The 13,972-nt window shown below is 42.4% G+C and overlaps 1 protein-coding gene across 3 annotated transcripts in view; it reads right to left on the bottom strand.

The window, feature by feature from the left end:
- PIEZO2 (piezo type mechanosensitive ion channel component 2) overlaps positions 1 to 13,972 on the bottom strand; it is a 503,985-nt gene that overhangs the window by 397,031 nt on the left and 92,982 nt on the right. For all 3 annotated transcript variants that reach the window (XM_090039669.1, XM_090039670.1, XM_090039671.1), the window contains exon 2: positions 830 to 925. In XM_090039669.1, coding sequence (XP_089895795.1) covers positions 830 to 925 — 96 coding nt within the window. The remainder of the gene's footprint in view (positions 1 to 829; positions 926 to 13,972) is intronic.

Genomic DNA, 13,972 nt, shown 5'->3' with positions numbered 1-13,972 from the left:
CCAGCCCACAATGCCCAGAGATAATCCCAGAATCCCTCTAAACTTGATGAGGTGAAGAAAGCCAATGAAGAAAGACAAAGCATCTGGAGCTGATGAAATCCCCAGTGAAATCTTCAAGCAAGGAGGAGCGGAGTTCATTTCACAGCTCCATGCCCTCATCTTAAGCATCTGGAATGATAAGGAAATCCCAGATGACCTCAAGGAGCGCACAGCTGTGACAATCTTCAAAACAGGAGACAAGTCCAAATGTGGAAATTATAGAGGGATCACTTTGCTGTCCAACACAAAAAAGATCACTTTGCTGTGCAACACAAAAGAGAGAATGCAACCCAGCTACTGAGTGAAAATACAGAACACCACTAAAACAGAAGAATGTAGTAGCATTACATGACCACAGCTAAATTTTCACTGACTGATCAACAATCCAGAAGTTACAATACTGCTATTCAGCAATTTCTGGGAGCTCACTTTTACAGATTAACTCCCTTTAGCTTTCAATATACATCTTGCATTCATAATAAATATAGTAATTGTGAAATGGTCTCTCTTTTTACAGGGTTCAAATGTCTTATGCAGGGTGCAAAAAATATGAAAGACTACTTCATCAATGAATTTAAGATCTGATGGTAGGTGTGCTTAGTCCCAAACCAGACTCTGTGAATTTACAGCATGTACTTCAAAATCATTTTATTTGACTGAGGAAAAAGTCAAACCACTCAGACCATGAATAAGGAGAGACAGTAAGACTTCACTTTGCCCATTTCCCAGAGTCTCGTAGATATTATACTGTCAAGAAGCTTTAGAAAAGGAAAACTAAAGAAAATCTTACCTTGCATTGTTGTTTTTGTGGGTTCTGAAAACAGGGGAATGAGCAAGAGGTAAATGAGGTAGACAAATGACAGCCCATTGTAACGGAACGCACATGCTGTAGAGAGAGGAAAAAAGAGCATATTTGTTAGTCCAGGTACTATGAAAAGGGAACACTTGAGCTTCATGCTACAATGCATTTACCACATAGGCTACCTATCTGAAAGCTGCTTCTGGCCACTGTACACCTTCACAGGAAGGAACCCGAATCACTAGGTGCACATTTCCTATAGAACAGGGGTCGGCAACCTATAACCCATGGCCAGATCTAGACTGAAGAATCAATGGAACTGTCCCACAGTAGGGGACTGCAGGCATTCTCCCTGTGCCATTACAGGGAAAAGTGGTGGTAGCAACTGGATCCTAGCACTTGCTCTTGTGCCTGCCTCTAACCTGTGGTGTGTCATTCTAGCCCGCAGCTGGAACAGGGCTGCCTATCCCTGCTACAGAATGTTTCAGGATTCAATTTACTAAGGAAATGAAATTCAAAACATGCCAACAGGTATATACATTTCACTTGAAAGGAAAGGTGGTCTTGGAGGGAGGGTGGGTGGAAGAGAAAGCAGATCTAGGTTCTGTTCTCAGCAGCACCTCAAGCTTCCTGCATGACCTTGGACAACTAGTCTTGTATCTGTCTATCCCATTTTCCCAATCTACCTACAGACATATAACATGTTTAAACAGTAATACTTGAAAACCCTCTAATATTTTTATATGAAAGCACATACAAATTCATATCATTAGGCTTAGGATACAGAATGCCCTGGATAGACTAGAGAAATGGTCTGCAATTAATCGGAGAAGTTTCAACAAGGGCCAGTGCACTTGGGAAGGAACAACTGCATACACAAATACAAACTGGGGAAAGACTCACTAGGCTGCAATACTGTAGAGAAGGACCTGGGGTGTTACAGTAAATCATAGGCTGAATATGAGCCCACAGTGTACTCTTGTTGCAAAGAGCAACAGTGTACTGGGTTATGTTAACATGACTGTCACTTGCAAATCAAAGGAAACAATTCTTCTCTTCTGTTCAGCACAAGTGAGGCCTCAACAGGAATACTGTGTCCAGTTTTTGGGCCCCACATTTCAAGATGGATGTTGACAGTTTGGAAGGAGTCCAACTCAGAGCAACAAAAATAGTTAAGGGCCTGGCAAGCAATATTTAGGAGGAAAGGCAGAAAGAGGTAAGGTTATTTAGTCTGAGTAAGAGAAGACTGAGGGGGATTTGATAACAGTCTTCAAACACTTTAAGGGTGGTTACTGAGAGAATGAAGATGGGATTTTCTTCATGACCGGAGGAAATCACTATAAGCAATGGTTTCAAGCTGCAGCAGAGTACATTTAGGTTAGAGATTAGGAAGAATTTTGACTATGGCGGTGGTCAAGAACTAGACTAGACTACCTAGAGAAACTGTGCAATCTCCATCCTTGGATATTTCAAGAGCAGGTTAGATAGGCACTTGGTTGGGATGGTTTAATCAGGGATGATTCTTCCTTGAGCAGAGTATTGGACTAAATGATTTTGTGAGGTCCTTCCAGCCCTACTTTCTTATGATCTTATTATTACAGTTAAGGTTCTACTCAATTTGTGATACCACAGATTTTGCAGAAAAAACGTGAAATATGGGATTGTCTGCAAAAATCAACCAAAAAATATAAAAATTAAAAAAAAAAAAAATACTGAGACCCCAGCGGGAGCCAGTGGTCCTCACTGCCACTGTGGCTCAGCCTCACAGCCTACCCTGAGGGAAGGCACTGCTTGGAGGGGAGACATGAAAGGCAGAAGATGCTTGACCCAGGGTAAGCTCCACCTGGCTCCAGCTATACACAAGATGGTAGCTACCACCTCACCCTTCCTTACCCTGCCAAGACATAGGTACCCACCTTAATGGATTGTTATTATTAAGGTAAGCAGAAATTATTATTTCTAAACTTTTTTGTACAACTCTACATATCATTTACTTTGTTGTATATTGTGTATAAGCACATCCAGAAAACATCTGTGGAATCTGCTATTTATACCGCAGCCAACACACGACACCACAAGCGACCCATGTTTAGTTTCCCCATGATTTAAGTAGACCACTAATCATAGTTACAGATCATCAAGGAACTGTGATGATGTATACATGCCTGACAATGCATCAGAAAGAGATATATATACACAAGAGTAGCTAATTAGCTCTCAATTTGTGACTAAGGACCTGGTTAGATGCAACAGCCAGAGGACTGCAGCTTAGCCAGAAAGGAGCACCAGGTGGTGAATATGGAAGGAGCTGTGAAAAGACTTCACGTTATTCACTCTACAGCATCTCCCAAGTCAGTCACTCTAGAGAGAGAGGCTGATAAACAGGAAAGGCAGAAAACAGCCCAGAGCACTGATGAAGAATTAAAAAGAATCACTACCTGTCTACAGGGCTTCTGAGCTGAAACACAGATGACAGGGTAGACCAGAGTTCCCCTGTATCTGCTCTTATCTTTCTGGAGTGAAACCAGTAACCTTGAAAATAAAGGACTACCAAACCTTATGTGTGAGAGAAGCTGAGCATGTAGCCCTCTGGGCTTTGAGGCTGGATTTAAACTTTCTGCCACTCCCAAGAAAGGTGAGACCTAACTAAATAGGCAGGAGTAGGGATGATGAAAAGGACTCCCATACCAGTCCTGAGCATGTGGGGATGTTAGGGCCCTGTTACACACTGCACTGTGATCTGCACATAGTGATCTGTGTCAGTGCTAGCTCAAAGCTTTGGAGCAATCACATTCAAGCCAGCAGGGGCCTGGGGAACTGAAAGGTAAAAACCCAGCCTCCCCTCTTCCCACGCCTTCCCATTCCAGGCCTCCTCCTACCCCCTGGTCCCAGAGGATCCTCCAGTCTGTACCGCTGCCCCCTGCAGCTCCCACGCTCCCCCCTTCCCCTTGGAGTTCCCCCCTGCCTCTCCTGCCCTGCTGCCTCTGGGGCATTACTTACTTGGGCTGCCTGTGCTGTCTGTCCTAGGGAAGCTGGCAGGGAAAAAGTTAACCTGTCTTTCCCGCTGCTGATGTTTTGGGGTGCTGAGAGCAGGAGCAGCAGCAGCAACTGGTAGGCAGATCTAACCCTTCTCTGCCTGCTCCCACAGGACAAGCAGCACAGGCAGCCACAAATGAGCTGGGGAGGAGGGCAGGAAGGCAGCGAGAGGAAATCTGGAGTGCTGAGATTGAGGGGGGGAGTGATCTGGCCCAGCAGAGGAGGGGGTGTGGGAGATGTTTATACTAAGGTATAGCCTAGAGTGGCTGCACCTTAGGTGTAACACAAGCTGGGTAATATGGATCATAGATAAACTTGCCCTGGAGTGACATAATTGAGCTTCATAAGGAGTGCTTAAAACTAGTTGCAGGTGTTAATATGCAAACAGTCCAGGGGTTAAGAGCTCCAGAAACCACCCAAAATAACCATGTAACAAGGCTGAATTCAGGAAATTATTATCATTATTATTATAAAGAATTATTCAAGATAATTAGGTTAGCCAAGAACATTTTTAATCCATTTCCCCCTCTCCCCACCCACCCTCATTTTTCAGGGAGCAATTTAACACTACCATATAAACTTTTTTTTTTTTTTTTTTTTGAAACACGCAAGGTATAGAACCAAAACCCAAATGTTATTATTTATCCTTGAAATAACATAATTTTCATCTTAAGAAGAGTGCTGCAATGAGCAAAGATAAACAACAGATGATAAAACCAAACAAAAGATCCCATGGTAGGAAAACTGTCAAAAAGACATTGAAAGAGGAAGAGGAAGAGAAAGAGAAACTCATATCAGTGGTATCTTAAAATCTCTTTTCTATCGAGGAGGATATACTTTGTATAAAACTGGGAGCAAGAGATTTTAAAATATCACCAATATGAATTTCTCTTTCTTTTCCTCTACTCCCCCACACATGGCACACAGCCCCGCCACCAGTGGCAGCAGCAGGCCACTGGGGTGCCTGTGACCCACGTAGGTGCTGCTGCCTGGTGGTGCATGGCTCCAGCCGGAGCAGCACATAGCAGCAAGGAGGGCAGCCAGGCCAACCCGCCTCTATCATGTGGGGCTCTCTGTAGCACACATGTGGTTCCCAGTACTCGAGCTCCACCCCCTGCTTCACTACCATTATGTTTTAGATCAAGCAAATAAAAACATCCAGACTTGTTAATATAATACCTAGAACAAAGGCCAGAGGCCAGAGGATTAACCTTCTCCAAAACCTTCCTCCTACAAAAGCAGCTTAGCCTGGGAGTGAAAAACCCCCACTATATTATGTAACTGAAAACATACCCCTAAAACAGAAGTGATATGCTTTACTCTTATTTGAATGTGCATATTTCCACTTCATTTAAAATTTGCATTATATGTGGATGTTTGAACTTTCAGATGATACACATGCTAAAGGAAAATTTAACATGCGTAGATATAACGTTCATACCAATTTAAACGTTATTATTCACAGTAAGGGTAGCCAGAGCCTGGAATCGGCTTCCCAGAGAGGCAGTGCTCTCACCTTCCCTGGAAGTCTTCAAGAGGAGACTGGATAGGCACCTGGCTGGGGTCTTATGACCCCTGCCACCCCCAGTGCTCCTTCCTGCCCATGACAGGGGATCAGACTAGATGATCTGTCTAGGTCCCTTCCGACTCATTGATTCTATGATTCCCTTCATGTATTAATATCTGTATATTATCTGCTTACACTTTTCTTGCCACTGCATCCTAGAGCCTTTAGTTAAAAAACTCCAGAACTCTTTTTTCCCCAGGGTTATTGCAGTCTAAAGGATATAACAACAGCAATCAAACTCTTAAAAAGCAGCAAAAATGCAAATATTAAATGTTCTTCACTTTAGATAAATGCAACTGAAGTCGGCTCTAGTTTATTTAGTTGAAGCACCCAAAGTTCTGCTAAGATGGAATGAAAGCTTTTTATCACATAAATGTGACCCCTTCCCTCAGCTATCCTTCTGTACATCACAGTTTTTAAAATACATTAGACTCCCACCTTAGAAACACCATTCCAAATATTGGTATTGGCAGACAGATACCATAAACAACAATCACTGAGAATGTCACATAACCTATTTCTAAATCAGAGGCAAACTACAGCTAGAAGTGAACCTAGATTGCCAACATGTTACAAATTATTTAATATGGTCTTGAAATTGTTACTAAAAACATCAACACAAGCTCTTGAAGTGAATCTGCCTTACGTTCCTTTCTTAATTTTTCCTAATTTAAAGACTTTGCTGAAAATGCCACATATATTTTGCTGCATGACTTAGCACAAATATTTTGAAGTAGGGCTGGTCAACCTGCGATATGGATGTTACAAGTAGCATGGGCAGCCTGTGTGTAGGGTATGTGGCAGATCAGGGAGGAGACAGGCAGCACAGTGGCAGATAGGGCAGAAAGCAAAGCAGCAAGTTGGGCAGGGAGCACAGGGAAAGAAGCAGAAAGCAGAGCAGAAGATCAGGCAAAGAGTACAGGGCTAGGAACAGAAAGCAGAGCAGCAAATTGAGCAAGGATGGAGGATCAGAAGTGACACTTAGAAGGCACATGGCTTAATTTTTGGCGCATCTTCCAGAAAGGTTTGCCCCCTCTGGTTTCAAACAATATTAAAAGCCATTATTTATTCTTCTGTTTAAACCAACTTCATTCTAAACAGAACATGTCCCAAAACACATGGAATTTTCTGGCATTTTGTGAGCTTGCAATACCTTCTTGTTTTGTACTTTAAATATTGTTTGTATTATTAGTTGTGCTGTAGTAGTGCCCAAGGCATTTTTAAAATAAAAAGCACTTTACATATCTAGAATGAAAAGGTAGTCCCTGCTCACCAGTAAATTGGGGTTTGCACTAAGAAAGCATTAAAAAAGAACTTTAAAATAGGGGTATTAAACCTATGGCAGGCAGACTGGACTGAGCCCACAGAGCTGTATGAATTGGCCTGTGGGCCTTGGACTGACCCCATATACTGTGTGCAGAGTTGGTCGAGCATTCAGGTTGGATCCAGTGCTGCAGCCACTGTTCACTGCACAGGGTGTCAAGTCTAAAGCCGGCTTGTCCAGCAGAAGCGGTGGCGGAGCCATGTGTCACTCAGGACTGACTGGTACAGGCAGAGGGAAAATGCAGCTGAGCCCCTGCGGCTCTGGCCAGGCTCATCCTGTCCCAAGTGGCACATGGCTCCACTGCCGCTTCTGCTGGCCGGTGCAGACCCAGCCAGGCTCCTCTCGTCCGCAGCAGCATGTGAGGAGCCGACTTCAGCTGCATGCTGCTTTTCCTGGCTGGTGTTGACCCGGCTGGGTCCGTCCCATCCAGAGCAGCATGCGGCTGAAGCCAGCTTCCCACAAGCTGCTGGGGACAGGAGGAGCTTGCGGGGTTGGGGATGTGGAGCTATTTATTTCTCCCCTTCAGTCTCTGGGGCAGTAGCTGGCTGGATGCAGAATGGGTCCCTCCTGCCCCTGCCCACCAGCAACTACCATGAACCTTACAGTAACAGGCAGGTGCAGTAGGGTTGCTGGCCCACTGGGTGATAAAAAGTTCACAATCCGGCCCCATATTCAAAAAGGTTGACCAACCTTGCATGCCATGCGATGGTCATGCCAGACCAACCTTGCATGCTGGCTCAGGGGCTGGTCTAGATCAGGCTGTGCCAGAGCCAGTATGCAGGGCCGGTCCAGCAGGGCATCACATGCAGTACACTTCCCATGCTAGCTGTGTCCAGCCCGCATGCAATATACACCGGCCTTGCTTGTCCTGTCTGTAGCGCGCAGGATGGACCTGGCATCGTGGGCTCTACACACAGCGTATCTGTCCATCACAGGGCATGTGCTGCCTGTGGTACCCCATCACACCAGCCCTCCACACTGGCTCCAGCATGCAAAGAGCCTGAGGCCTGATCTAGACTGGCCCTCATCTGGCCAAGTGCTGCATGCAGCGCATGCCCTGTGCCAGCCTCTGAGCGGTGGGAACTGCTTGCAGAACTGGGCCCAGCCTGTGCAACGCCTGCAGTGGGGCTGGCATGTACCACCCACCTGCTGCCCAGGGGGCCAGCATGGGGAGCATGCTGCACATGGTACCCTGCTGGGCAGGCCTTGTGTGCTGGCCAGATGAGCTTGACACCCCTGCTCCGGAAAATAGAGGCCATGATTTCAGTTTCTTATTATGTTTACATCATGAAGTACAATTTTCTGTTTGAAAGTGGTAATAATAAATAGCAGAGGCATAACTGTTAGAGTCTGCTCCTGGGGCAAGCTGAAGTTGCAGGGGTTAGCACAGAACCTGTCGCTAATCTTGCACAGAGCACTAATTTAAGAACTGAAATTTGGTGGTGAAAAATGGAGGCCAGAGGATTAACCCTCTCCAAAACCTTCCTCCTGCAAAAGCAGCTTAGCCTGGGAGTGAACCTCTGGGCAGAGCAAACAGCAGCTACTGTTACAGAGGGGTAACATAGCAGCAGGTGTGGCTGACAGTGCTGCTTCAGGAAAGGTGTGGGGTGGAGAAGGTATGAGCAAGGGAGGTTTCCCTTGCTCGTACCTGGGGGTCATACCCCACTTGTCCACCCATCGGTTACACTACTGACAACTAGAAAGGTTTTCTTAAAAATAGTTCCAAAACAGCCAACATTTAAATGTCTCTTAGCAGTGTCCCCTCCCGCTGTGCCTTTCCCTTTTATATAAAAGCTTTTCTTTCCAGCAGTCCATTCAGAGCATGTGACAAGGTAGGTGGTTGCTTACTAAAGTTCCTGCCTCTCTGAGACAGTTAGTCACAGGGCCACCCTCCACTGCCTTCTGCCTAAACCAACACTTAAATTTAGCACAAGATGCGCAAGTATATTCTGCAATATCCAACTCTGAAGGACAACCTCTTACCCATTACCCCTTTATTTGATTCCCAATGTAAACAAAATCACATATCCTTTATTTATTTTTTAGCTTTTAATTTTCAATATAATTCTACAAACAACTATTATGTAGCAAGTTCCTGAACTTTAAAGATTTGCTGCTGCCTTTTTGTCTGCCTAGTAACTTTTTGGATACATTTACCTATTCTTAAAAAAAAAAATGCACACTAAAAATTGGAGTATAATCAGATTTTTATGTTTTTTAAGTTATAAGCATGCAACATTTTGTGGTCTTCTACAGCTTAAGAGTCCTCAAACTGTGGAAAATATTAAGTTTTCAAAGCTGAATAAGAAACTCTGGAGAGCACACTGAATGTATACATTAGAAAGGGAGGAAGTAGTCCTAGAATCATAATTCCTCAGAAGAATTCATTTTGAGAGGGGGGGAAAAAAAGGGTTTCTTGAGTGAGGAAATATTCTGCTTTTTTAAAGCTTTGATAAACTGTTCAACCCAAGGTCTTCCTGCCCACCAAAAGAGCACTGTGGTACTGCAGAAGTCAACTGCATCCTGATTTATAAGAAGTAATATTAACTGTAGCAAGACAGTGACAACAGCAATAAATAAATAAATAAATAAATAAATAAATAAATGGTGAAGGGCATAGCAAGCTTAAGACAAAATTAGCTATCCACTTAAATTGTTTTGTATTTATCTTACATTAACAGAAGTGGCTTTTTAGCAACAGAATTAATTTGCTGTCTGCTGCAGCTTCCTTCTTTCAAGAACTATGTAAAAATAGATTTTTTGGTAAGCTTTTACTGTAGGCTTGAGTGTATTATATATTATTCTTAGCAACATCCTCCCTAGATTGATGTGTGTGCATTAGCATGAAGAGGAATCGATTCATCCAACTCTAATGAAGCCATATTTCTTCCATCTTCAGCAGGATATTGCATGGTACTTATATCGTGTTTAACAACTTTACAGCTGAAAATTTATTAAGAATGCTCTGCAAGGATATTTGGGGGGGGGGATTGCTACTTTTAGACTTCATCTTGGTTCAATTTTCATGCTAATTTACCAGGAAACAAAAACGTGTGGATAAAAACCTTCAGTGGAAAAAGTGCTGCAGACAAAATACTTAGCCCACTGAAAAAGAAGGTGGTTGGCAAAAATACAAAGCTGATACTGCTCACACATTACAATACTCAGTTATTCCTAAGAATATCTTTGAAAGCAAGAGGGCAAGGGACAAGGAGAAGCTGATGATTCTTAACACTGGTATTTCTACGAGGGCAAAGGAATTAGGTGACAACTCACCAAATGCCAAGGGAGCTGGACGCTTAACTCCTTATAAACCCCTGTTAAATATCACAGCCTATTGATACATTATTTTCTTATTTAAAAAACAAAATACAATTTACAAAAATTAAACATTTGCCATAGAATACAAGCTCTCCAGAAAACTTAAAGCAAACTGTTTACACTTTTCACAGTCATTCCAATTTATTTTCCCCATCCAAACTTACAGTCCCAATTCCCTCACTCAAGTCCCCATATACAGTCCATCTCCTTACCCAGCAACTCTACCCCTCTTCCCCACCGGCTCCTTGTATAATTGGTCCCTTCCTTCCCACATTCAGTCAGGTCTCCCTCCCTAGACTTGTTCCTCATGCTCTCATCCTAGCTCTTTTGTCCCAATTTCTCTGACCAGCCAGTTTTACTTCTCTCTCCCTCCTTCCCAGTTTCCACCTCTTAGTTTTTGTGTCATTATCAAACCAGTCCCAGTTTCCCTTTAGTTGCTACATGCTCATCCAATTTTTCTCCTCACTATTTTCCTCACCAACTATTAAGTATCAGTCTGTCTGGTCAGCCGCAAGGGCTGAAAGAAGGCTGAGAGTGCATAGCACAGATGGAAACTTTGGAGATTTTACCTGCTTAGAGACTCTAGAGAAATTCTCTTTGTCATGTGCAAACTGCAGCTTCTAAAAGCATTAAAATTTGGAAAGATTTTCTTGAGGATGGAAACAGGCACCTCAACCATATTTCAAGTCCATGATGCACCCTGAGACGGTACTACTGTATTTAAATAAAAGAACATCAGATTATTTTTTAATATAGGCAAAAACCATGTATTTTCCTTTAGGCCATATACAAATGTTCATTTCTAGTGGTGAAAAATGTCCATTACTAGAAATTAATCCAGGAAAAGGGAAGAGTATAGACATTCAATCTACAACCAACCCCTCTCCCCTGCTCCTTACAGCTTCCCCAGATGTGGATGATCTAGGATGAAGATGCAAGCAAACTGTCCTCCAGACAAAGTCAAAGGAAGTTATCGATGAGAAAACTTGCAGGAATGAGACCCAAGATCACCCTGGTTGGTTGAACAGAGTATTATTACAGCATCTCTCCAGGTATATGCAGCAAGAAAGGGCCTGGGGTATAACTGAAAACAGAACTTGGCCTTCACAAATGACCAAAAGGGAAATAATGTAGTCATATTAAGTTTGGTCATGAACATCACTTTTCATTAACTGTTTTTGACACTATTAAAAGTCAAACTAACACCAGATGCAAGTGAACATGAATGATTTAAAATGAGAATGATTTATTAAAATGATTTACTTACATGCTAATCTTGTATGCTTTCTAATCTTTTTTTCCCCACCTTTCAGGGATTTTTTTTTCCCTCTTTTGTTCATTTGTTTTTACTTCGGAAATTCAACCACTACTCTCTGGAAGCTCGTAGAGCAAAAGTAAGACTCTGTACCAGAAAAATTGTAAGCATGTTGTATTTAGAACTACATTCTTGAGAAAGGATAAGAATATTGTGCTTTTGAGACTGTAAGCTCCGAAAGCTTCTTTAAGAACTAAATCCCATTTCAAAATTACTTTCCCATTCAAGTATCTTAAATATATAATTCCCAAATAGACTTTGTAAAGCCATGTAATAACCATAATTTTTAACATTTTTAATAGCCTTAAATGTATTTCTTTTTCATTTTTTCCTAGTTCCTAATACTACTGGTCCATTTTTGTTTCTGGTGACATTTAGTGGAAGCAATTCCTTTGAAGTCAATGCTGAGGACATGCAAGATTGGAATTAGGCGTTACTGTACAAATACATGAAATACACCAATTACTATTACCCAAATAACTTTCTGAGAAGAATGAATATGTATTAACACCAGAAAAAACACTTTATATTTTGGGAAAGCCAATACATTCTTTCATAAATAGATAAAATCTAACCTTTTGACTATAGCCACACTTCTACAATGATTTTTTTCTGATTAATGCTCATTAGCACGGAAGGTAGCTGGACAGTGAACTGTTCCTTTTTCTTTCTAGAGAATCTAGAACAAGACCTTTTCCTCTTATGTCATTAGTCCTAGAAGAGTACCTTGGGTACTGCAATTATTCTCTCCACATGAGAGAGAAACTGAAAAAAACCCCCAAACAAACGGCATCATTTTTTTTTCATACTTGGAACAATGTGTGCTCAAGAAGTCTATCTTGGTTACTTCTGGATATTTTTGGCTTCAAAAATTAACATGGAGTTTTACATCCTTATGTGTTTAATGCTTTTGAAACATGTTGGGTCTGACAAAGAAAATCCTTATCTATTGTACTGGTTATGGAACTCCAAGCTCCCCTAAAATGGCCTAGCTATAACTCTTTGCCGTGACCTTTTGAGCCAAGATAGCACTTCACTTTCGTGGCACTCTCTCCATACTGTCTCTCTCCACTCAGGTCCTAAACTAAGTTAGTATGAATATTACACACACATTTTCAAGCACTGGTACATAAATTAAATTCTTTGTGGTTTGTACGAATCTCTTGCACAAGTAAACAATTAAGCAACACATTCTGGAGCCTCAGAGAGATTTATGTGAATTTTTGATGAAACACTGCTGCCTCTGATCCCCACAACAGTCTCAACCATCCTCTGCTACACTTTCACAGGAAATCCAGGGTCAACATCCTTTGTTAAAATGATAAGGGATACAAGTATTTCCAAAGCTAAATGCAGTACAATCGAGAACCTAAGACAGGGCTCATGGTAGTAGCTGGCCATTCAGTATTTCAAGGTCAGTGAGATGTTGCCATATATTGTGGGGCTATTTCTGCTGCCTTCTTATGTGTCTCAGTTTTTCTGCTTTTCTTGACAACATTTCATTGGCAATCTCTTGCTTTGTTAGTCAGTTGGATGAAGCAGCTTTCTTTGGCTTCTTTACATTTTGAGAGAGAGTAGAAAACATCCTTGGGTTCGGTCGCTTCCCTCTCTCACTACTCAGGCAAGACTTCTTCCCCCTCATTCCCCTCAGAGAGCAGATCTATCAGATGACTTCAGGGTCAGAGCCAAATGGGTGCTGCAGATACATAAATGAGGTATCTGCAATCATTTTCTCCTGGGAGAGTTGTTGCCACCTGTCACTAGGCAAACTGAAGGAACCTGCAAAGCACACTGAGATGTGTGTGCAATGCCCCCCCGTCTAACAGCATCAACACTGAAAGTTCTGTGTTCTTCAGGAGCTCAGCATTTATTTGAATGTCTGTTCAGGGGTCTCTGGGTAAGTTTTTCTACCAAAAGAAAAAACCATGGAGCATACTCCCAGCCCCTTTGAACATGTGTACGCAGCCTTTCAGGCAGCAGTGCTACGTTTCAAAGAACAATCAGGATGGACCTTACTCACATAGCCACAAAATGCCACAAGGCAGGCTTACACTCAATGCCAGGAGTAAGCTGTGACAAACCATAATGGCTGTGGCTACTTTCATTCAAAAACATAAACAACAGCAGTGGTAGTGCCCTCCCCTTTGTAGGTAATAGCTCAGTGGCTATAGCATCCAGGAAGTGGAAGACATGGATTTTATGGTCCCCTTATCCTCAAGATCTCCTGATTTACAGAACAGTGCTCCAAACACCTGCTCTAGAATGGACTACCCCTTACTTTGAAGCTTTGCAACTTTTCATAAAAGAATTCAAGAGATGAAGCAAGAGGGTGCATAATTCTGTAGACAACTAATTATGACAATTACCTGGGGAAAAATGAGACCTAATTTCTGATCCCTGCTCCAGGAATTGATTATGCATTTCCCTCAATTAACTGTTTCATGTAAAATATATAAGTAGTCCTTTTTTCTGGTTTCTCTTTTTTACCTAGTTTATAAACAGTGATCCATTGCTTTGTTCCTGGGGCTCCACAGCTGATGCAAAGGGTGGGTTGCATGAATTAGAGCCCCC

Source organism: Crocodylus siamensis, chromosome 3 (assembly GCF_052110815.1).
Source record: "Crocodylus siamensis isolate JL-2025a chromosome 3, ASM5211081v1, whole genome shotgun sequence".
NCBI classification, from domain to species: domain Eukaryota; kingdom Metazoa; phylum Chordata; order Crocodylia; family Crocodylidae; genus Crocodylus; species Crocodylus siamensis.
The sequence above is the reverse complement of the archived record's forward strand: the minus strand, read 5'-3'. Positions and strand labels throughout refer to the sequence as shown.